The sequence below is a fragment of the Scyliorhinus canicula genome, chromosome 9 (genome assembly GCF_902713615.1).
Source record: "Scyliorhinus canicula chromosome 9, sScyCan1.1, whole genome shotgun sequence".
Lineage (NCBI taxonomy): Eukaryota > Metazoa > Chordata > Chondrichthyes > Carcharhiniformes > Scyliorhinidae > Scyliorhinus > Scyliorhinus canicula.
Window position 1 is genome coordinate 52,232,682 of NC_052154.1, and position 24,546 is coordinate 52,257,227.

The window sequence follows — 24,546 nt, forward strand, 5'->3', positions numbered from 1 at the left end:
TGTCGATAGGACACATATCCTTGGATATTTAGATCCCAGCCCTGATCCCCTTGCAGCCACGTCTCTGTGATGCCCACAACATCGTAACGGCTAATTTCAAGGTGTGCAACAAGCTTGTTTCGTACACTGCACGCATTTAGGTACAACACCCTCAATCCTGCATTGACCACCTCCCTTTTCACACTTGTCACCTTTTCTGCTCTGCCTGTTCTTTTATATTGGCTATCTATTTCTCCTTCAGTTATTATACTGTCTAAGATCACATTCTGGTTCCCACCCACTTTCCATACTAGTTTAAATCCTCCCGAGTGAATCTAGCAAACCGTCCAACCAGGATATCGGTGCCCTCCAGTTTAGATGCAACCCGTCCTTCTTGTACAGGTCCCATCTGCCCCGGAAGAGATTGCAATGGTTCAGAAATCTGAAACCCTCGCTCCTACACCACCAGTTTAGCCACCTGCGAAAGGCTGTGGAAAATGTGGCTTCCCACCCCCTCTAACACCTTTATTTTCTATTTAGCTCCCATAACCCCTTTCTTCCCTGACAGTTTTCCTACACTGTTAGCCCTACAAACTCTCAACACCATCCACCCCCACTCCCCTGTCACTTTTTTCACTCTTCAGGTACTTTTTCATGACTTCCATTTGCTGCTCCTTCTCCCCACCCAGGATGTGTGGATAGGAGACTTCAAACTTCCTGCCTCCACCCCTTCTGCCATGCCACCCCTCATTTCTCTCTCTTAACTTTTTACTTTTCGAACTATAAAATGTCTATGGGAGGACCCAGACAGGTAGTTGGCAGGTTTTTAAAAAAATGCAGCATAAGGTGGTGTGTCATGGGAAGCCGTAGATTAACATTGGGAATTGTATTAGAGTGCACCTACTGACATAGCAGGAAATTGGCTATGTAGACCATTATCATACGGAAAGTAATAATAATGATTATTATTATTAAGTAGACTGTTATCACATGGAAAGTTCCACAGGTGACATAGACAAAGTGGTTTTGATAAAGCATAAGATGACAATTTTGGTATGCTATATATTCCTATCATTTGCATAATAAAATAGACCGTGGTAAAATTGTGTAGTCTTAAGTATTTTTAGAATATGATTTTGGCCAGCATAAATTTTTATTTCAGCAGGCACTAAAGTCTTTAGAGCTGTGTAGTCAGCTGATGACAAGTAGGAGTGTGGAATATCCAGATGCCAGTATCTCAGTCAGAAAATGGTCATCGTATTACTGTGGTCTGCAGTGGTAGTAGAAGCAGAAGGAATAAGATAAGAGGAAATGGGGAATAAATAAGCTTGGGAAGATGCGGCTAAATTCTTAGGTCTATGTTCCAATACGAACGACAAATAGAAAATACTGGAAATCCTCAACAGATCAGGCAGCGCCTGTTGTTTGATTTTCCTGGAATATTGATAGTCAGGTTTTTCTCTTGGTAAATATTATACTCCGGTTCTGTCATTGTTTCAGAAAGACAGTAAACTACTTAAATATAGATTTGTGCAGTGAAAATCACATGCTAGAGAATTGAAATGCAGGAAAAATATAGTATGGAAAATTCTCAACACATTGGGTGCAATTTCCCATTTTGGGCATGTAGTGTGGGGCATTTCTCGGCTTTATCCAATGGGACTGTCAGTTTTTGGTCAGCAACACCCCACCAAAACCGCACTTGCCTCAAGATGACTCACCAATCTTTCAAACCCCATGTCAGCATCCTCACGTGGCCTCCAGACCCCCCCCACACCCCATTTTGCCCCTAAATATCTCCAGGCCCCTGTCACCCTATTTCAAGGGCATGGCAACCCCAGGCCCAATCCCTGCCATGGGCATCTTGGCACCCTGGCAGTAAACCCTGCCATTCTGGCTGTGCCAGGGTGCCTGGGAGCAGTGCCTAGGTGCCACCAGGAGTGCCAGGGTACTACCTCTCCCAGAATCCAACCAGCCGCGGGCCTCCAATGGCCTGGGAGACACCCCCAGGTGCCGTTACGGCCTGATCCATCTTTGTGTGGACCAGTGTTAAACAGCGCCATGGCAAAGTCTCCCAGGTGAGGCTATTTAGTTTCTGGACCTAATGGCTTATTTAAATATGTTAATCTGGATCACGCCCAGTGAGGGAGAGATCCATATCACGACGTCTTGCCAATGCTCCGAGTGGCCCTCTTGTGAGATTTACTGCCTCGTCGCATCACCGAGTCACGCGAGATGAGACCATTCGATTGCGCTTATTGTTTGCGTGGCACAAAATATGCCTGCTCCAGCCAATTACATTGTGGGGGCTGGCAAGGTGGTGTAGTGGTTAGCACTGCTGCCTCAGGGCGCTGAGGACCCGGGTTTGATCCCAGCCCTGGGCCACTGTCTGTGTGGAGTTTGCACATTCTCCCCGTGTCTGCGTGGGTGTCAACCCCACAACCCAAAGATGAGCAGGCTAGGTGGATTGGCCACGCTAAATTGCCCCTTAATTGGAAAAAATAATTGGGTACTCTAAATTGCTTTCTTTTAATTACATTGTGGGGGTCTCTAACATTACCTCCGTTGATGACCAATGGTGAAGCGAATTTAACTCTCTCTTTGCGTTATGCACATATATAATTGCATACATGCTTGAACAAGCTAAATGTCCTCTTAAAATACATTGGAAGCTTTTATTTTTTTATAAACAACTTTACTGTCAGGAAAAAAAACATAATTGTCTATACCCTGAAATAGAACTGGACCTGCCACATTACTACTGTGGCTACCAGGGCAGATCAAAGACGAGGAATCCTATGGCGAGTAACTCACTTCCTGATCTCCTCCCCCCCCCCCCCCCCCACCCCCCACCTCCCCAAAGCCTGCCCACCATCTACAAGGCACAAATCAGGAGTGTAATGGAATACTCCCCACTTGCCTGGATGAGTGCAGCTTCTACAACACTCCAGAAGATCGACACCATCCAGGATAAAGCAGCCCGCTTGATTGTTCCCCCTTCCACAAACAGTCAAACCCTCCACCACCAACGAACAGTGGCAGCCATGTGTACCATCTATTCTACAAGATGCACTGAGTAACTCACCAAGGTTCATTAGACCACACTTTCCAAACAAACAACCACTACCACCTAGAAGGACAAAACCAGCAGATACCTGGGAACCCCACCACCTGGAGGTTCTCCTCCAAGTCACTCACCACCCCAACTTGGAAATACAGCACCATTCCTTCAGTGTTGCTGGGGCAACTTCCTGTAACTCCCTTCTTAACAGCATAACGGGTGTACCTACAGCCCAAGGACTGCAGCGGTTCAAGAAGGCAGCTCACCACCACCTTCTGAAGGGAAGTAGAGATGGGCAATAAATGCTGGCCTAACCAGCGATGCCTGCATCCCGTAAATGAATTTCCCCACGAAAAAACCCTGTGACAAAGAAACATTCCTTAATGCTCCACCAACCTCGTGTCTGTCCCAGTCAGGAACTTACCAAGTTTTCTTTTTCAGTGTTTGAAGTGAATCTGCACTTGGTCGGTCAATAACACTGCAAAAAGAAATGAAGGTGCCCGATCTGCTTGTGGAAAGTATCCTGTTTTCTGGTCCTCTTTGTCTATCTGATTTAAATAACTTATCCACAGAAACCAAATTTAATACATTCACCCTCACCTGATGAAAGAGCTGAGCTCCGAAAGCTAATGATTCCAAATAAACTTGTTGGACTTTAACCTGGTGTTGTAAGACTTCTTATGTGTCCACCCCAGTCCAATGCTGCCATCTCCACATCATCATTATAAAGATCTTGTTAACGGCAGCACGGTGGCGCAGTGGGTTAGCCCTGCTGCCTCACGGCGCCAAGGTCCCAGGTTCGATACCAACTCTGGGTCACTGTCCGTGTGGAGTTTGCACATTCTCCCCATGTTTGTGTGGGTTTCGCCTCCACAACCCAAAGATGTGCAGGCTAGGTGGATTTGCCATGCTAAATTGCCCCTTAATTGGGAAAAAATGAATTGGGTACTCTAAATTTATATTAAAAAATAAAGATCTTGTTAGTCTACATTTTTTTTCTAGTGCAAAACGATTAGTATTTTTTTCTCCTATTATGGATCTTTAAATTGTGTGTCAGTCTAATAATCCTCCTCTGTACCTCTTCCAAGTTTTCAACATCACCTTCTATAAATGGATCAAAACTAGCCACATTATCCCTGCAGCCATTTTGTTTAAGATCATGGATGCATTTATTTTTGTAATCTTCTCAAATTCCCTAAATTATGCAAAGTTCCCAGCGGATTGGAAAATTGCAAATGTAATCTTTCTATTCCAGGAAAGAAGCATATAGAGAGCAGGAAATTAAGGGCCAGTTCCAAATTCTGGAATCCATTATTAGCAAAATAGTAACAGGCCATTTGGAAAATCATAATGATCAGGCAGAGTCAACATGGTTGACAAATTTATTAGAGTTCTTTTGAGGGTGTAACAAACAGGGTGGATAAAGGGGGGGGGGGGGGGGGGGGGGGACAAGTAGATGTAGTGCATTTGGATTTTAAAAAGACATGCAATAAGGTTGAACATGGGTTACCATGAAGATGAACGCTCATGATGTAAGGGGTATAATATATTACCATCGATAGAGCATTGGTTATCTAAAAGGAAACAGTCCGAATCAATGGTTCATATTCAGGTTGTTAAACTGCAACTGGTGGAGTGCTAGAGGGACAAGTGATGGGTTTCAACTATTTATGATCTATGTTAATGACTGTATTGCAGCCATATTTGCTGACAACCAAAGATAGGTGGGAAAGAAGTTGAGGAGGATGCAAAGAGCCTGCAAATGGATAGATTCAGTGAATGGGCTTACATTTGGCAGATGGTGTATAACATGGTAAATAGTGAGATTGTCCACTTAGAGAGGAAGAATAGAAAAGTAGAGTAATATTTAAAGAGAGACTGTGGTACAGAGGAATCTGGACATCCTTGTACATGTGTGGCAAAATGTTGGCATACAGATACAGCAAGTAATTGGGAAAGGGAGTGAATGTTGGCCTTTATTGCAAGGAAGATAAAAAGGGGTCTTGATACAACTGCTTACGTGGCTTTGGTGAGACCAAATCTGGAGTGTTGTGTACAATTTTGGTCTCCTTAATTAAGGGTGTGGGGGGTGGGAATATACATGCTTTTGAAGCAGTTCAGAGAAGGCTCATTAGACAGATTCCTGGGATGAAAGTGGATGCTTTATGAGGAAAGGTTGAGCAAATTTGGCCTATACTCTGGAATTTAGAGGAATGAAAGGTGATCTTATTGAACCATAGAAGAGGCTTGATGGGGTAGATGCTTTGCGGATGTTTCCTCTAGAGGACACAGTTTAAATATAAGGGGTCCCCCCTGATGAAGATTAAGATTAATTTCTTCTCTTGCGAGTCATTAGATTTTGGAACTCTCTTCTCCGGAGAGCAATGTAGGTTGGATGATTTAATATATTCAAGGCTGTGCTAAGCGCATTGATCTGCAAGGTACTCTAGAGTTGTATGGGGATGTGGTGGGGGGGGGGGGGGGGGGGGTGTTGTTGTTCAGGCAACTAATGGATCAGCCACAATTTTAAATGGTGGAAGGGGCTGAATGGCCTACTCCTGCCTCTTTCTTGTGGCATCATCTTATATTCTAAATGAGGCCCAATCGAGATCCTGTGTAAATACAACATAAATGTTTTTTTGCTCAGTATTTTAATCATCCTGGCAATTTTCTGCTTTTGTAAAATCTCATCCATTCAAACATTCATGTCCTAAAACATCCAAGTCTTTCTCTCACTTAATAGCCATAAAAGTTGCTAACTTTGTTTAAACGCTTGCATTGGGGCTACCTAAAATGCCTAATGCTACATTTATCTGTATTAAATGATTGCCAGATGCAGGCCCATTTTGCCCATTACATCAGCCGGTAATTATCTTGCATTTGCTGCTTCCTGCTGCTGATATAACTTTTGATTTAGTGCTGGCTGATCTTCTATAATCTGTTAATTTATTCTTACCTACTTAGCTGTGCTGCATTCTTCACCAATTTCTATTTTTTTCTTCTCCACGATGGTAAATGAGGTTTGAGTGGTTTCAGTTTCCCTGTAATGTTTACCTGGTGTCAGATTATAAATTAAGTTCTCTGAGTTATTTTGCTGTTTTTAATTATTTTAGTCACAGTTTCTGTGGTCTTGAGTTTTAGGATATTCTGTCACCATATCCTTTGGAAACCTCAAGATAAAATGGTTCAACACTACAGATCCCTTGTGCGATGCCACAGAAAGTAACATTCCTAATAAATCGGTGGTACAGAGGTTAGCACTGCTGCCTCACAGCACCAAGGACCCGGGTTCAGTTCCAGCCTTTGGTGACTGTGTGGCGTTTGCACTTTCTCCCCATGTCTGCATGGGTTTCCTCTGGATGCTGCTGTTTCCTCCCGCAGTCCATAGATATACAGGTTAGGTGGATTGTCCATGATTTAAAAAAAAAAAATTGCCCATTCGAGTCCAGGGATGTACAGATTAGGTGGGTTACGGGGATAGGCCAGGCGAGTGAGCCTACTTAGGGTGCTCTTTCAGAGGGTCGGTGCAGACTCAATGGGCCGAATAGCCTTCTGCACAACCGATTTTATAGTTCTAATCTATACAGTAGATAACCTTGTAAATTCCCTGGAAACTGGGAACTTTCTTTATTTGCCATGAGTCTATAAGACAAGTTCCTCAAAATACTGAGACCTGCTATCCTGTCAGTGTTATTTTGTACCCTTCTCCATGATGTCCTTCCTATGTTATGGTGACACAGCACACCATGAAAGAGTTGGTCAGGGCATAAACCTGTTTTCACCTTGATTTGTCTTCTGTTCCTCTGTTACTGCAACACACCTTGTTTGTTTTCACTGAAGCCAGCTAATGGTTTCAACAGTTTTTTAAACACACAACACCCAGATCCCTTTTCTGATGAGCAGGGTTTTATATGTGCATGTTTTTACTCTGGTTGCTTGCTGCCAAAGTAATCATTTTACATTTATCTTAAGTTCATTTACATTCTCTAGACTAATTTCTTCAATAATAGCTTTAAAATTTGGAAATTATTCCTTATTTGTTTTCCTTTACTTCCTCGTTTTTGAATTCCTGCTTCCTTTTGAAATCCTTACTCAAGTCATTTCCATAGTTTACATGAGAGATTCCATAGTTAAAATGCAAAGTATAATAATTCGGAGAACTCCACAGACTAAATGCATGCGTGAATAAAAATAGGAAGAACCACAAAAGTGACGTAAAGTTTTAGGTCTTCAAATATTCTCCTTGTCACTAATGTAAGTGATCCAAATGTTTTTCTTCAGAAGCTTACTGTACTGTCCATTAAACCTGGGGTGTAACGATAGGACCCATGAGTGATTTGAACCGGGTGTTGGCTTTTCTTTCATGCACTTCCTTTATATGAACTGAGAAACACTTTGATAAAGCTTTCTCTCCATTCGGTGAATTCACCAGTCAACCTGTCCAGAAAATTGGCTACCACCTACCTCTTTGGTATAAAGAAATACTCTCCTAATCTCAAAAGGAATTGGGGCTGTCTTGGGTTGAAATGGTGGGTCATCATTGCATTAGAATTAGTCTAAGATGTGAAATTCTACAAATGAACACATTTGGCTTTAACGTGCATCATCAATGTCTTGGGTCTGTTGATTTATATTTTAACCCTGTGAGCAGTCAGTTTGGTTGGAATGTAGCATTTCAACAGATTCCAAAATTCTTACTGTTTATTAAAAAACAAATCGCAGTGTGACACTTAATCAAACAACTGTTTTCTCACTGGTCTTTTTGATTGTAGGGAATATACCTGCTATTATAACCATTTATGGTTTGCATATGGATAGCCAGTTATTTATTTTGTGTAATATCTTTATTCCTCAGTTTATTTGTAATTTGAAGCCTATTTTATTAAGATATTAATGGCTCTGATTTAACAGGAAGAAGGCAGGGGTCAAGGCTACACCGATGGCTCGTACAAAGGAAAACAGCTCTTTAGGTGTGAAGATGATTGTGGAGTTTTTGTTCCTTTTGACAAACTGGAACTTGTTGAAGAGGAAGATGACACTGAACTCCAATCTGGCAACACTGAAATGTTTCTGTACAGTGAGAAGTCGGCAATAGAAATTAACTCCAGGGTGTCTACATACATAGAAAATGATCTAATGTTTGGAACAGTCGTATTTTGCGGTCTACTATCAGGGAAAGAAGACTATGGCTATTTTTTAGGTGTTGACATGGTGAGAAGATTTCTTTGTAAGTGTTTATGATTTTATTCTCTGATGTGGAACACCTTCTGCTGCTATATTTGAAACTAGTTGTCACCTGTCTCTGAGGGTAAGCATAGAAGTAATTTTTCTTTTGGAAATGTTGAGCCTAATGATGTCAAGAACTACACCTATGAATACAGCTTCATCAGTGAGGCAATTGAAACACCCTTCAACTGTAAGACCAAAAGAAAGGGGACGGAAGTAGGCTCTTCGGCCCATTGAACCTGCTCCGCCATTCAATAGGATAATGGCTGAAATAACGTTCCTCACTTCCACTTTCTTGCCCTTTACTCGCAATCCTTGATTCCCTTACTGATCAAGAATCTATCTATCTCAGCCTTAAATATACACAAGAACCCTTCAGCTCTCTGTGGCAAGGGATTCCAAAGACACTCAATCCTCTGAGAAAGAAAAAATCCTCCTTTTCTCAGGCTTAAATTTGCACCCCTTTAATTCTGAGACTCCCATGAGGGGAAACATCCTCTCAGCAATTAACCCGTCCTCTCTCTCTCCCTCTCGAGGTAATTTGGACATTCTGAGTTCTCCCTCTGTGTACCTGAACAGGCGCCGGAATGTGGCGACTAGGGGCTTTTCACAGTAACGTCATTGCAGTTTTAATTTAAGCCTACTTGTGACACTAATAAAGATTATTATATTATATCTCTCCGTGTCTCCCACCCTCCCTCTCTGTGTGCGTCTGTCTCCCACCCTCCCTGTCTGTGTGCGTCTGTCTCCCACCCTCCCTGTCTGTGTGCGTCTGTCTCCCACCCTCCCTCTCTGTGTGCGTCTGTCTCCCACCCTCCCTCTCTGGGGCTGGTTTAGCTCACTGGGCTAAATCGCTGGCTTTTAAAGCAGGCCAGCAGCACGGTTCGATTCCCGTACCAGCCTCCCCGGACAGGCGCCGGAATGTGGCGACTAGGGGCTTTTCACAGTAACTTCATTGAAGCCTACTCGTGACAATAAGCGATTTTCATTTCATTTCATTTCTGTGTGCGTCTGTCTGTCTGTCTCCCACACTCCCTCATTTGTGCGTCTGTCTGTCTGTCTCCCACACTCCCTCTCTGTGTGCGTCTGTCTGTCTGTCTCCCACACTCCCTCGTTTGTGCGTCTGTCTCCCACCTTCCTTCTCTGTGTGCATCTGTCTCCCACCCTCTCTGTGGCCTCCAGTGCTCTCTTAGAGTTACTCCCTCTTTTCCCTTGTGCTCCAAAATCCCTAATCATTTACTTTAAAGAGCAGAAATAAGAAGGGACTGATAATCACCTGTTTCACCAAACTGCAGCAAAGAAGGAACCTGCTTTAGTATAATGCTTTTAGTGCCTCAGGATCTTCACAGCCAATTAAGTAATTTTTAAAATGTTGTCTCTGTTTTATTGTAGAAAAATAAGCAGTCAGTTTGTTTACTAGATCCCACAAACACCGTTGCAATAAATGTCAAATTGCTTTTAAATTGTGATGAATAAAGGGTAAATGGGGAAATGTTGAACAGGTCACTGGAAGTATTCCCCTTCTCTTTGATTAAGGTCCTCCCACACTCCTCTCCCCCTCCCCACCCCCCCCCCCCCCCCAACCCTGCATTTGAATTTCAATTATACCACATTCTTGTATTCACCAACATCTCTCTCTAAAAGCACCATTTTAGGTGGAAAGATGAATCTGAAGAAATGCTTAAAAGGGGAGGGGTCTGTGCAGTAGAAGAGAGAATCCAACATAGCAAAACATTGCCCTTGAGAGGTGATATACATTCTTCCACTGTTCCTCCTCTGATTTTTCTTCTGTTGCTAAAGTCTGGTTTCAGGCAGGAAAATATAATAGCCCATGCGCTGTTTAAAAATGCAGACCCATATGACTAAGAAGCAAAAGTGCTGTTGATTTTGTCTGATTCCCAATGGATAAATGTGCTGCATGATCTTCCCAAGCCTTGCAGACTGCGAAGGTCCTAGGTGCTGTCCCTTTTTTCACTGTGGGGGAGGAGAATATCTGGTTTCTTGCTCCTGTTGGCAGATAAATGGACCCTTGGGACGGGTAGACATCAGCCAAGGATTGGACCATTGTGATGCCCTTCTCTGTTCAGCTTGAAAGCCTGCCAGCATTTATTAGGGAAGCTCATACAAAGCACTTGGGTGCGGGGCTAGAGGGCTGTTGGCAACAATAAATTGAATCTCAGAAAAAATTTTCAGAAGTGGAGAGATCCCACACTCAGACAACTATGTTCAAGCTTCTTCAGGGAAGATGTATAATATTCCTTTCTCTTGAAATAAAATTCTAAATGAGGAAAGTTCTCCTTTTAGTAAGTATACCGTAACAGTACAATAGCACAGTTACTTCACAACTCTAGGGTCCCACGTTCGATTCCCAGCTTGGGTCAGTGTCTGTGCGGAGTCTGGATGTTCTCCCCGTGTGTGCGTGGGTTTCTGCCGGGTGCTCCGGTTTCCTCCCACAGTCCAAAGATGTGCAGGTTAGGTGGGTTGGCCATGCTAAATTGCCCTCCGTGTCCAAAAAAGGCTAGTTGCGGTTACAGGGATAGGGTGGAGGCGTGGGCTCAAGTGGGGTGCTCTTTCCAAGGGCCGGTGCAGACTCGATGGGCTGAATGACCTCCACCTGCCCTGTAAATTCTATCCAATGTTCTCACTTTGTCCCACTGAGCCAAATGGATACTTTTTCAATAATGTTTTTACTTTCCCCTCCTTCGTTCAAAAGTATATGTGATCCAGGTGTATGGAATGCTTTGTATCCAGAATTACTTTTTCCAAAATTTCTAGCAGCTTGCCTCCTTTCTAAACCAAAAAGCCCAAGCCTCTGCAGTGCTTCATAACAACTCTGATCTCTGGCACCAGCTGCCTTTGTGCTTGAATGATTTCTTGGAGACCAGAATTAGATGCAGCATTAAGGGTGTGGTCTGGCCAGTGCATATAAATTTTGATGATTACCTTCTGTGACTCGAATTGTACTGTATTAGTAGAGCAATTTAACATTCCATTAGATTTGCTGCTTTGCATTGGTTAGACTTGGTCCACTAAGATTCCCAGGTCGCTTTGCCTTGTTCCTTTGCTATTTGAGATCCGTTTTGTCTCACATTTTTCCTTCCAGTGCATTTTGAATTTGGGTGCATTAAATTTGATATAATTTTTATTGTCACAAATAGACTTATTACACTGCAATGAAGTTACTGCGAAAAGCCCCTAGTCCCACATTCCGGCGCCTTTTTGGATGCACGGAGGGAGAACTCAGAATGTCCAAATTACCTAACGGCATGTCTTTTGGCACTTGTGGGAGGAAATTGGGGCACCCGGAGGAAACCCATGCAGACACAGTAAGAATATGCAGTCTCCGCACGGACAGTGACCCAAGCCGCGAATCGAACCTGGAACCCTGGTGCCGTGAAGCAACAGTGCTAACCACTGTGCCATCGTGCCGTCATTGTTCTGCCTCCTAAATGCTTTGTCCAATGTATTGTCTGTTTTTCTAATTGATCTCTTCCAATTCTATGTTCCTCTCGGCTTGATGTAATCAGCAAATCTGACCACTTTGCATTGAATTGCTGAATTTAAATTCATGTAAATTGGAAACCATTCTGGATCCAATACTGATCCATGGGGCACCCAGTGAATCATCATTTCTCTTCTCTAGCCCCCGCACCCTGCCACTGTTGTATATAGTGCAGTGGGCAGGGAGGGAGGGTAATGAACTGCTGCAGTGGAGGGTTCAGAAAACTGAAACATCGATAATGGAATGGAATCAAGACAAAAAGTACAGGTAGAGGAGGAAAGAAATATTAAAAAGCCATTGCTGCAAAATAACTACATTCTTTGTATTGTGTACTATGTATTCATCATTAAACATGTATACTCTAGGCCGGGGCATTATTTTAATCCCATGAGCAGTACAAGAATGCTTAATGTAAGTAAAAACCACTGAACTATTAAAATTTCTGTTTTCAGGACAATGTCTTGGGTGATTGGGATGGCACATGGGAAGGAAAAGTACTGTACAATATTCCGCAAGGAAAAGTCTCCCTTCTATGGATAGAAGATGTAATACTAGGTATATATACCTTTTGGTCCTCTAAAGTTATAAAAGTTAATTCTGGAAACTCCTTGGATTCAAAATGTTTTTAAATTTAATGAGGTTTGTAGAGAAGATTGACCAAGTCACATGAGATTCTGTTGTCTTACTGAGAGATCTGTTGGAAGGCAAGCAGGGTTGGCTTTCCGCGGCGCCCCTCATTCCCGATGATGGGTCCCTCGATTGGGCACAGAGTGGCTGTGAGCTAGGGTCCCCTTTGCCTTCAAGGCCACAGGGTTTTCCAGGCGGTCTCCTCAGATGGCAAGAACCCTGCCTGCAGCTGGTTAAATGCCACCTATGGTGGGATAAGGCCCTTGAGTGCCTCAATTTGTCTGCAGGTGGGAAAGGTACATTCTATCCTTCCTACCCTGAGCTTGACTGGGAGAGGTAGGAAAGCAGCAAGGTTCCCATCGGAGCCCGCTCGTCTCTGAACTCCACTTGGGGAAGGTGGGGGGTATTACATTCCTTCCAAGGTGTATGTTCACATTCAGTTAGTTCATACCATGAGTTATGGTTGCTTGCATAAATTACTGTTGCTGGAGCATTACTGTATGTTGTTATGTTCTTTATGATGTCACAGAGCTATATCTTTAACTCTGCAATGTAAATCTGTACAATGTTTTGAGCCAGTCTGTTTAGTAGATGATACAAATTAATCTCTGAAGACGGAGACATGTATGTATTGTAAATTTTTTAGATAAAACTTTTCTCAAAGTGAAAGATGGAATACAATATTTGTTTTAAACAGAAAAGAAAAACACAATGTTAATGTCAGTGCCCTTGTAAATCCATTCTTTTCGCTCAAAATCTGAGAGGTGATATCATTAAATTGTTTAAGAACATCAAATGATTTGGTAGGAGAGATAGAAACCATTTATTCTGGTGAGAAAAGTCCAGAATAAGGGGAGGTACGATGGCACATGGTTAACACTGCTGTCTCACAGCGCCAGAGACCCAGGTTTGATTTGGCTTCGGGTGACTGTGTGTGAGTTCGCACTTTCTCCCTGTGCCTGCGTGGGTTTCTTCAGGGTCTTCCGGTTTCTTCCCACAGTCCAAAGTTTTGGAGGTTAGGTGGATGATCAGCGCGCTGGGTTGCACTGATTGTAGATGCACTTTCAGAGGGTACAGACTTGATGGGCCACGTGGCCTCCTGTGCTGTAGGGATTCTATTGATAATAAAATTATAGCTGGGTCAATCAGGGATGATGTGAGGACAGAGTTTTGGAAATCTTGAACACTGTCTAGGTCACTTTGAAATGTTAAACCTGAGATTGATAGATTTTCATTAAACAAGAATATTAAGGGATAAGAAACCAAAAAGCATAAAAGGAAGATACGGATTAGCAGTGATCTAACTGAATAGTGGAACTGACTTGTGGGGCTGAATGGACCACATTTTTTCCAATGATTGTTATTCTAATCAAAACGATGTTCAACTGGGTTTTGTCAATATGGAATCTCTTGTGTAGCAATGAGACTGTGGATGTCCAAAAAAATCACAAATAGAATAACATTTTTAATATTTCTGTCATGACTAATATATGGGAGTGTGGTTAATAAAAAACTAAATTAAATATATCCTTTACAACTTGTATATTGACTAAACTATTTCTGAAGAAAATATACTTTTCAATGCAAGTTTGCTAATACATATGACTCACAATATTCCCCACAAATTTATCTGTATCATTAAATGTTCTGCATCTACCACGTTTGTCCATTAGGCCAAATTTCATGATTGTGATAAATAGCTACCATCTGTTAAATTAACTATACTAATTTCTCACAAATTCAAAGTAATTAAAATTCCATTCCAAGCTTAGTAGAAAGATTTCCAAATTTCGCAATCATTGGACCAAATCGTTTTTTCCCAGTTTGATGTATTTGACATTAACCAAATTATTGAAATGTCATTATACGGTTTACCATTGCCATTTCCCTTTCTTGCTAAGATCAGTGTAGAACAGTTTAAAATAACATGCCATAGAAGTTTAAAAAGTTGCACTCTTCTGGGGATAGGACAGGGGGGGGAAGAAATAATTTCTAAATGTAATTGGTGCTAGTGTGGTGTCTGGTGTGGGTATTGGAAAATAGTGTTACATTGTATAGGAGAGTGTCCTCTTTTGAGCAAAGTGAACTGGTTTTACCTGTCTCGGTTGTTGAAATTGTGTGTGCCTGAAAGAGTTCCAGTTCCCAGTTTCTCAAATTGATATGAGCCAAAATGTTAAAATATCTCATTGCTTATACAGGTGCCTGCAGAAAACTCTACAATGAGTGTATTGTACTTTGCACAAGTAAAATAAAACTATCATGTATTTTGTAAACCAACCCTGGTCAGAAACTAAGAGAAAGGAAGAAACCAGAAAGAATAGTTTTCTTCGCAGTTGATGCATTTAGTGGTAATAAAATGCTGTGAGCCAGGAAGCAGGTTAGTCACAGATGCGGGGCTGGATTCTCCCCTACCCGGCGGGGCGGGGGGGTCCCGGCGGGATGGAGTGGCGTGAACCACTCCGGCGTCGGGCCGCCCCAAAGGTGTGGAATCCTGCGCACCTTTAGGGGCCAAGCCCTTACCTTAGGGGCTAGGCCCGCGCCAGAGTGGTTGGCGCGCCGCCGGCCGGCGGAAATATCTTTGGCGCCGCGCCAGCCGGGGCCGAAGCGACTCCGCCGGTCGCCGAAAGTCCGCGCATGAGCGGGAGCGTCAGCGGCTACTGATGTCATCGCCACGCATGCGCCGGCGGGGGGGGGGGGGGTCACCTTCACGTCAGCCGTCGCGGAGGTTGATGCCCGACGTGGAAGGAAAAGAGTGCCCCCATGGCACAGGCCAGCCTGCGGATCGGTGGGCCCCGATCGCGGGCCAGGCCTCTGTGGGGGCACTCCCCGGGGCCAGATCGCCCCACCGGTAAGGGAAGTGGTTTGATTCACGCCAGCGGGACCGGCATTACAGCAGCGGACTTCGGCCCATCGCGGGCCGGTGAATCACCGGGGGGGGTAGGGGGGCCGACAGGCGCAGCGCGATTCCCGCCCCCGCCAAATATCCGGTGCCCGGCGATTGCCCGAGGTGTTGAAGAAGCAACAGAGAGATAGAGGGGGGCCGCCAATCTCCGGAAACCACACAGCCGCAGATACTGAAGGCCAAAAGCCAGTTGTTGCAAAAGGTTGTTTTCTTCACTGAACTAAAGACCATCCCCAGTTCCTGGTCACTTAGGCCATACAGTGTGGTAGTCATTGGCTAGATTTGACCAATAGATTTATGCTTGTTATTTGGGAAATAGAGAGGTCTCAGTAAAATTTAGGATTACGGGTGAAATAGATGCTTTTGGATTTCCAGTCTTTGGGGGACTACGTGCTTACTGTTAATGTGCCAAAGTATAAGATTGTTCTATGTAATGTTTCATTATCCTTCTTCTACTTTAAACAACAATAAAAGTATTTATTAATCCAAGAGATTTGAGTTCCCACTGTTTCCGCAGACGTTTGTCACTAATATCCAAAACAAAAAACAACATTCCATGCATGAACAGTGTTTCAGATGCACTCGCACATAACATAGAACAGTACAGCACAGAACAGGTCCTTCGGCCCTCGATGTTGTGCCGAGCCTTGTCCAAAACCAAGATCAAGCTATCCCACTCCCTGTCATTCTGGTGTGCTCCATGTGCCTATCCAATAACCGCTTGAAAGTTCCTAAAGTGTCCGACTCCACTATCACAGCAGGTAATCCATTCCACACCCTAACCATTCTCTGAGTAACGAACCTACCTCAGACATCCCTCCTATATCCCCCACCCTGACCCTTATAGTTATGATCCCTTGTAACAGCTACATCCACCCGAAGAAATAGTCTCTGAACATCCACTCTAACTATCCCCCTCATAATCTTATAAACCTCTATTAAGTCACCTCTCATCCTCCTCCGCTCCAAAGAGAAAAGCCCTAGCTCCCTCAACCTTTCTTCATAAGACCTATCCTCCAAACCAGGCAGCATCCTGGTAAATCTCCTTTGCACCCTTTCCAATGCTTCCACATCCTTCCTATAGTGAGGTGACCAGAACCGCGCACACTGGGGTTTCATAACATGCTTCCATTGAGGTGTAAACAACAGAAATATGTCTTTCTGCACCAACTTTTTAGCTGTATTTATATGTACTTTGAAACAATAAACTAAAGTTTTGAGCTTAATTGGGTTTGTTGGAATGAGGTTTCTCGGGCACTGCTGATGGCAGTGCGATGCTCTGGGATGCGTAAACAGTGTGCCCGCAGGTCTGCGAGATGCTACTGTTAAACAAAATGTGAACCTGTGTTGAAGATACTTGTGTGCTAATTGGGTACTGTGCAAACATTGCAGACACCCCAGAATCACGACCGGTGAAACAAAGCTTTGTATCGAGAGGCATCAATGAAAAGATCTCTTCAAACGTGAGCAACAGATCAAAAAATAAAGGTAGGGCAGTTTTCTTTTCTGTTCCACATTGTGAAGATATTTTATTCATCAAATGTTGACCTGTAAAGCAACTAGTGCTCTAAATCTATTCCTACAGTTTATTTAGAACATTACCTCATGATGGGTTTCTGGAAGCTGCTGATATAATATGATCATAATCTATAATAGAACCTGGTCCATCAGGAATATAAATGTAACAGTACAAAATAGAATTGCTGGCTAGCAGTCAGGACCAGTAGTTTTGCACAGTCTGTGGATCAAACTTGGGACCTTTTTGGTGTATGCTGTATTAACCAAGTAACCTGAACTGAAATGAAGTCCAATTGTTATTTTATAAGCATTAATTTGCATAGATGTTCGGACTTTGTTACAAGAACTGATTAGATGCTGCAGTGGGTAACTTTTAAGGTCTTTGTGGATGGATAATTGATATTGGCTGAATGGCCTTCTTGTGACCCTGTGAAATATTTGCATAAAGTTGACAATTCACTGCGGTTATTTTTACATTCCAGAAACCATATTGAATTGGTGTACCAAAATGGGCAATATTTGTTTCCTGATGCTGATGACATGATTTTATCAGCTTGCAGTTGTGTAAGATGTTGTCCTGATATTAACACATTACCATAAAATGATAAATGTGTTGTAGTTATGTTTTATTACACAGTAAATTGCTTCAATATGTTTAATATTTAGCCCTTCAATTTGCTCTGCCATGATTTCCAAAAGCAGGTGGACTGATAATTAAAATCAATAGCAATGTTAAATTCATAATCTATTATTGTCACAAGTAGGCTTGCATTAACACTGCAATGAAGTTACTGTGAAAATCTCCTCAATCAAGCCACATGGTACGCTGTATAAGATTCCTTTGATCTTTCAATACCTTGTTAAATTTTGTCATCAACAGGACTGGTTTCACAATCGGGAAAGCCTCCAGGACATAATCGAAGCCGATCTGAATTACGATGCACATTAAATGGCACATCTATTGATCAACAAACAAAATCAAAAAGTACATGGTATATTGACGAAGGTAATGAACTTGGAATCAGCAGATATTATCTGAAATAATGCAATCACTGCATTATTTTGTGATTGATTGCAATTTCCTATACCACTGGTACTTCCTTGACAAAATCCAACTTTGTTACAGCAGTTATTCATCAAGTAGATGTGCTGTTGCCCATCTTTGATAAAAGGGTTTGAAGTTTTAAAATTGGTTTTAGATTTGCAAAATCTTTTCACCAGCGTTTTGGGAAAAGCTCGCTGTTAATATAGATCACGAGCTAAAATAATTTAGCACTGTCATATATTAGTATTTATAATGGCGAGTTCAATTTATCTTTTATTTCTAAATCAGTGCAATTGAATGGATATTGAATGGATTGTCTGTGCGGAGTCTGCACGTCCTCCTCGTGTGTGCGTGGGTTTCCTCCGGGCTCTCCGGTTTCCTCCCACAGTCCAAAGATGTGCGGGTTAGGTGGATCGGCCATGCTAAATTGCCCGTAGTGTCCTAAAAAGTAAGGTTGGGGGGGGGGGGGTTGTTGGGTTACGGGTATAGTGTGGATATAGTGTGGGTTTGAGTAGGGTGATCATGGCTCGGCACAACATCGAGGGCTGAAGGGCCTGTTCTGTGCTGTACTGTTCTATGTTTCTATGATACTTCTGAGGTTAAAGGTCATCTAATTGTACACAATAAAAAAAGAAGTGCCACCATTTCAATTGGGAAATGTTGAACGTGTAAGCAAATTTGGGCAGATACGTTTGGTTTAAATAATAATCAATGGTTAAACAGAATTAAGATTGTCAATTGCTAATCATTAGTTATTGACTCCTAGTAAATAAACTTTGGATTGAATAAAAAATTCTAAATTCTTGAGAGAGTAAATGCTTAATGATCAAAGTTTAATTGAAATGTTAAAATTACTTATCTTAAAACACATGACAATCTGGCAGTACCTTTGGCTGTTGTGAATCTGGGCACATTCTTTTGGAACAAGACTGGGCCATTCAACCCACCAAGCCTGCTCCATCATTCAGTTAGATCATGGCTGATCATTTACCTTAACGCCTCACTCCCATGCTATCTCCATATACCCCTTGTCCAACTAACTGGCACCATGTTAAAACCTCATATTGAAGTTCATGACAAGGATCTGACACTTTATTAGCATGCACTTGTAGACTCAAATTTTCAATTACATCAAAATAATAATACTAGTTAATAGTTTAAGGCATGAAATTAGAATATATCATGCTCTTTACTATCTCAAATTGACTTTTAGGCAATAAAAAAAAAAATTCACTTCCTGTCTCTTTTAAATTGCAACAATTATTCACCAAGCATATCTAGTCTCGGGTTGCAATTTGTAATATGTTTAATTTTTAAAAAACTATTTTTCTTGTATTAATATCCATTTATTGATTGACGTTTGTCAACGATCAAAGGTTAGATTAATCCTATGTTTTAGAAAGCACAGATTGCTTTGAACACAAGTTTAATATTTGTAGGCAATTGCATATTTTGAAATTTCTTAGATATACATTAGACAATAAGGCAGCAATGTTGTTGGAAGTCATTAGATCGACTCCGTATGCCTGCTGTATGTTGCGTTATTTGATAATCTTTGTGAATAAGAAACGCTTTTTTATTTTTGATATGCAATTTTTTCAGACTGTCACTAAGAAAAGTTACTCGATTTCAAAGTAATTAACTGTATCTGAAGTGCTTTGGAACATTTGAGTAGGTATGAAATGATGTATATATCTGCACAATTCCACATTTTTATGTCCAATCTTTAATTGCTACTTCATACTCTACCACCTTGTAATAGCTGTTTCCCATTGTCATTTTAGCGAACTGACCACATGTACTTCTCTAGGTTAAAGCTTGTAAATTAGCATTGATTTGGTTGACATGGAAATTTATTTTCTTTACTTGGTTTAACCTTTTTGATGCTGCTCAAGTTACTCAATTTTAATCAACTAAATATCTTTATTTGAATTCTGTGATGTTTTATTTTATGTAGATTCTGAATAAATATAAGCTATTCGATTATCACTTGCATAAGAACCAAGAGCAGGACTATGCCATCTGGCCCCTCGAGCCTTCTCCGTCATTCACTAAGATCATGGTCGATCTTTATGTGGACTCAGTTCCATTTACCCACCCGCTCTCTATCTATCTTTACCTTAGAAACATTTGACAAGATAGCCTCAGCTGCTTCACTGAGTAGGGAATTCCACAGATTCACAAATCTTTGGGTGAAGAAGTTCCTCCTCAACTCAGTCCTATATCTGCTCCCCCTTATTTTAAGGCTATGCCCCCTAATTCTAGTTTCAACCATCAGTGGAAACAACCTCCCTGCTTCTATCTTATCTATTCCCTTCATAATTGTATGTTTTTATAAGAACAATGACTATAGTCCCAGTCTACTCAGTCTCTCCTCATGAGCCAATTCTCTCAACTCCAGAATCAACCTAGTGAATCTCGCTGCACCCCCTCCAGTGCCAGTACATCCTTTCTCAAGTACTTCAGGTGTGGCCTCACCAGCACCCTATATAGCTGCAACGTAATCTCTATGTTTTTAAACGCCATCCCTCTAGCAATGAAATGCAAAATTCTATTTGCCTTCTTAATTACCTGCTGCACCTGCAAACGAACTTTTTGCGATTCTTGCACAAGGGCATCCAGGACTCTCTGCAGGGCAGCATACTGCAATTTGTACCATTCAAATAATAGTCCATTTTTTTGTTAATCCTACCAAAATGGATGACCTCACATTTACCAACATTGTCCATCTGCCAGACCCTCACTCACTTAAACTATCTATATCCCTCTGCAGATTTCCAGTGCCCTCTGAACACTTTACTCTACCACTCATCTTCGTGTTATCTGCAAACTTTGACACATTACACATGGTCCCCAGCTCCAAATCATCTATGTAAATTGTAAACAATTGCGGTCCCAAGACTCATCCCTGAGGCATACCACTAGCCATTGTTCACCAACCAGAAAAATGCCCATTTTTACCCACTCTTTGCTATCTGTTAGTTAACCAACCCTCTGTCCATACTAATACATTACCCGTAAGGCTTTGCACCTTTTAGCTGATGCAATAGCCTTTTTTGCAGCATCTTATCAAATGCCAGATGTACCACATTCACCGGTTCCCTGTTGTCCGCCGCACTCGTAATGTCCTCAAAGAATTCAATAAAATGGTCAAACATAACCTGCCTTTCATGAGCCCATGCTGCGCTTGCCCAATGGGACAATTTCTATCCAGATTTCTCACTATTGCTTCTTTGATGATAGATTCAAGCATTTTTCCCACTACAGAAGTTAAGCTAACTGGCCTTTAGTTACCTGCCTTTTGTCTACCTTTCTTAAACCATGGCGTCACATTTGCTGTTTTCCAATCTGCCAGAACCGTCACAAAGTCCAGCGAATTTGGGTAAATTACTAAAAGCGCATTTGCTATTTCCCCCACCATCTCTTTTAGTCAATCACTTGTGGACTACCTCCTACAGACCAGCTTTGATAAACATGTAATTCGTTCAAGCATTAAATAGTAACTAGCTGGCCCTCCCACAGTAGTTTCCCTTTGCCTTACCCAAATTACTGCTGTTAGTGTAAGTTTAATAAAGGTAAGTAAGTAAACAATCTGTACGTCAACATAGTAGGTAGGCATGTGTGCATCATTTGGTTCAGTTTCAGCCCTTCAGTCTGGCTAGCCACTCAGTTAAAAATAAGCCTGCCCACAAGTAGAAATGGGAAAGCTACTTCACGTTTCTGTTTGTGAATCCCAGGCTAAGAAAAGGATTTATTGGCTGGTGCCCTCTGCAAAGGCAGAGTCTGCCTGTCCTTCAGCTTGGGAATATGTCACAGAAGGTTACTGCACAGGACATTTGGCCAGTGTGTCTGCACTGGCTCTCCAAAGGAATAGTTTACCTAGTGCACTGGCTGGTTTTCTCCCCATAGCCCTGCACATTCTTCCTTTTCAAATAATAATCCTATTTTTCTTAAATGCCTCAATTGAACCTGCCTCCATCATACTCGGGCAGTCATTCGATATCTGAACTATTCGTGCGGTGAAATGGTTTATCTTATCTATGTCGTTTTGACACCACTATCTTCCTTGCTGTTCACAATGCTTCCAAGTTTTGTATCATTCTCAAATGTTTTTATTGTAACTGGTACACAGGTCTAGTTATTAATATATATGAAGAAGAGCAAGGATCCTAACACTGACCCATGGGGAACTCCACACAAATCTTTCTGCAGTCAAAAACTTCCATTAACCACCATTCTCTGCTTCATGTCACTCAGGGATTTTGTATCCATGTCGTTACTGTCCCTTTTATTCCATAAGTTATAACTTTTCTATCAACTCGTGCAGCAATTTATCAAATGCCTTTTGAATGTCTATCAGTCAGCATCACCCTGATCAACTCTTTCTGTTACCTCATCGAAAAGCTCCAGCAAGTTAGTGAAGCATTACTTTCCCTTAAATCCATACAGGCTTTCCTTAATCAACCTGCATTCACCCAAGTGGCTATTAATTTTGTCCCAAATTATCATTTCTGGAACCTTCCCCACCACTGAGGTTAAACTGATTGGCCTGTACTTGTTAGGCTTATCTTTATGCCCTTTCTTGAACAAAGGTGTGACGTTTGCAATTATCCTAGTCCTCTGGCCCGAGTCCTCTGCACCACCCTTGAGTCAAAGGAAGATTGGAAAATGTCTCCGCAATTTCCACTGTCACTCTTCTCTATATCTATATTATTTACTGTATCTAATATGTCCTGGTGCAGTATCAACTTTTAGTACCTCGTCTTGATCAGTTTTAAATCCTTCAAATGTGTGACTTACCTCTCCTTTCACCATGACCTGTGCAGCAGCAGCTTCCGTGGTAAGGTCCGATGCAAAGTATTTATTTAATACCTCAACTATACTCCATAAGCATGCACATACCTCCTTGCCATAGGAAGGTGTGAAATTCAACAAAATATTCATAAAACCAATTTGCTTTCAAGGAATCTTACTGAAGAATTTCTTCAGAAGATGATCATGGATTTGCACTTTGAGATGTATTGCTTAATTTTGGTCACTTTTGACGAGTATGGGCGGCACGATGGCGCAGTGGTTAGCACTGCTGCCTACAGCGCAGAGGACCCGGATTCGATCCCGGCCCTGGGTCACTGTGTGGAGTTTACACATCCTCCCCATGTCTGTGTGCATTTCACCCTCACAACCCAAAGATGTGCAGGTTAGGTGGATTTACAACGCTAAACTGCACCTTAATTGGCAAAAACATTATTGGGTAGTCTGAATTAATTTTTTTTTAATTTTGACGACGTATGATACCAAACCATTATCATGGATTGATATAGTATAGAAGTGAGCCATTCAATCCATTGTGCCTGAACTGGCTCTTTGGTAGACTTATCCAAATAGTTCCTCTCCTCTGTACATCCGTTGTGGTCCTGTCATTTTGTTGCCTTCAAGTACTTATCCCATTTCCTTTCTTAAGCTGCATTAAATTTGCTTTGGCCATTCTTTCGAGCAGTGCATTCCAGATCTAAACATTTTTTTCCATTCATTTTCTACGGGATGTGGCTTCGCTGGCTAGGCCAATATTTGTTGCCATCCCTAATTGCCCTTGAGAAGGTGATGGTGAGTGACTTGAACTGGAACTTCCAGGTGGTGGTGTTCCCATGTATTTGCTGCTCTTGTCCTTCCATCTGGTAGTGGTTGTGAGTTTGGAAGGCACTGCCGAAGGACCCCTGGTGAGTTTCTGCCATACATCTTGTAGATGGGATACACTGCTACCACTGTGCAGTGGTGGAGGGAATTAATGTTTGTGGAGGGGGTGCCAAACAAGTGGGCTGCTTGGTCCTGGATGGGGTCCAGCTTCTTGAGCATTGGAGCTCCCATCACACTCCTGACTTGTGCCTTATAGGTGGTGGACAGGCTTTGGGGGGTCAGGAGACCAGTTACTTGCTGCAGTATGCTTAGCCTTCTGGCCACAGTATATCGCTAGTTCAGTTTGTGGTCCATGGTAACCCCCAGGATGTTGATAGTGTGGGATTCAGTGATGGCAATGCTATTGAATGTCATGGGGTGATGGTTAGATTCTCTCTTGTTGGAGATTGTCAGTGCTTGGCACATGTGTGGCATGAATATTACTTGTCACTTCAGCCCATCCTGGATATTGCCCCGGTCTTTGCATGTGTACGTGGACTGCTTCAGTGTCTAAGGAGTCGTGAATGGTGCTGAATATTGTGCAATCATCAGCGAACAACCCCACAACTGACATTATGTTAGAAGGAAGGTAATTGATGAAGTAGCTGAAGATCGTTGCGCCTAGGATACTACACTGATGTCCCGGGACTGAGATGACTGACCTCCTACTACCACAGCCATCTTCCTTTGTGACTACAACCAGTGGATAGTTTCCCCATGATTCCCATTGACTCCGGTTTTGGTAGGGATTCTTGATGCCATACTCTATTATTATATGCTGTGTTGATGTCAAGGGCAGTCACTCTTACCTTCCCTCTGGCGTTCAGTTCTTCTGTCCATGTTTGAACCAAGGCTACAATGTGATCAGGAGGTAAGCGAACCTGGCAGAACCTAACCTAAGCTTCAGTGAGCAGGTTAGTGCTGATTAAGTGCCACTTGATAGCACTGTTGATGACCCCTTCCATCACTATTTGAGAGTACACTGATGGGGTGGTAATTGACTGGATTGGATT

At 42.3% G+C, this 24,546-nt stretch overlaps 1 protein-coding gene across 3 annotated transcripts in view; it reads left to right on the forward strand.

Moving 5' to 3' along the window:
* cylda (cylindromatosis (turban tumor syndrome), a) overlaps positions 1 to 24,546 on the forward strand; it is a 72,073-nt gene that overhangs the window by 14,334 nt on the left and 33,193 nt on the right. For all 3 annotated transcript variants that reach the window (XM_038806705.1, XM_038806704.1, XM_038806707.1), the window contains 4 exons: positions 7,952 to 8,251; positions 12,221 to 12,323; positions 16,690 to 16,785; positions 17,696 to 17,821. In XM_038806705.1, the coding sequence (XP_038662633.1) occupies positions 7,952 to 8,251; positions 12,221 to 12,323; positions 16,690 to 16,785; positions 17,696 to 17,821 (625 nt within the window). The remainder of the gene's footprint in view (positions 1 to 7,951; positions 8,252 to 12,220; positions 12,324 to 16,689; positions 16,786 to 17,695; positions 17,822 to 24,546) is intronic.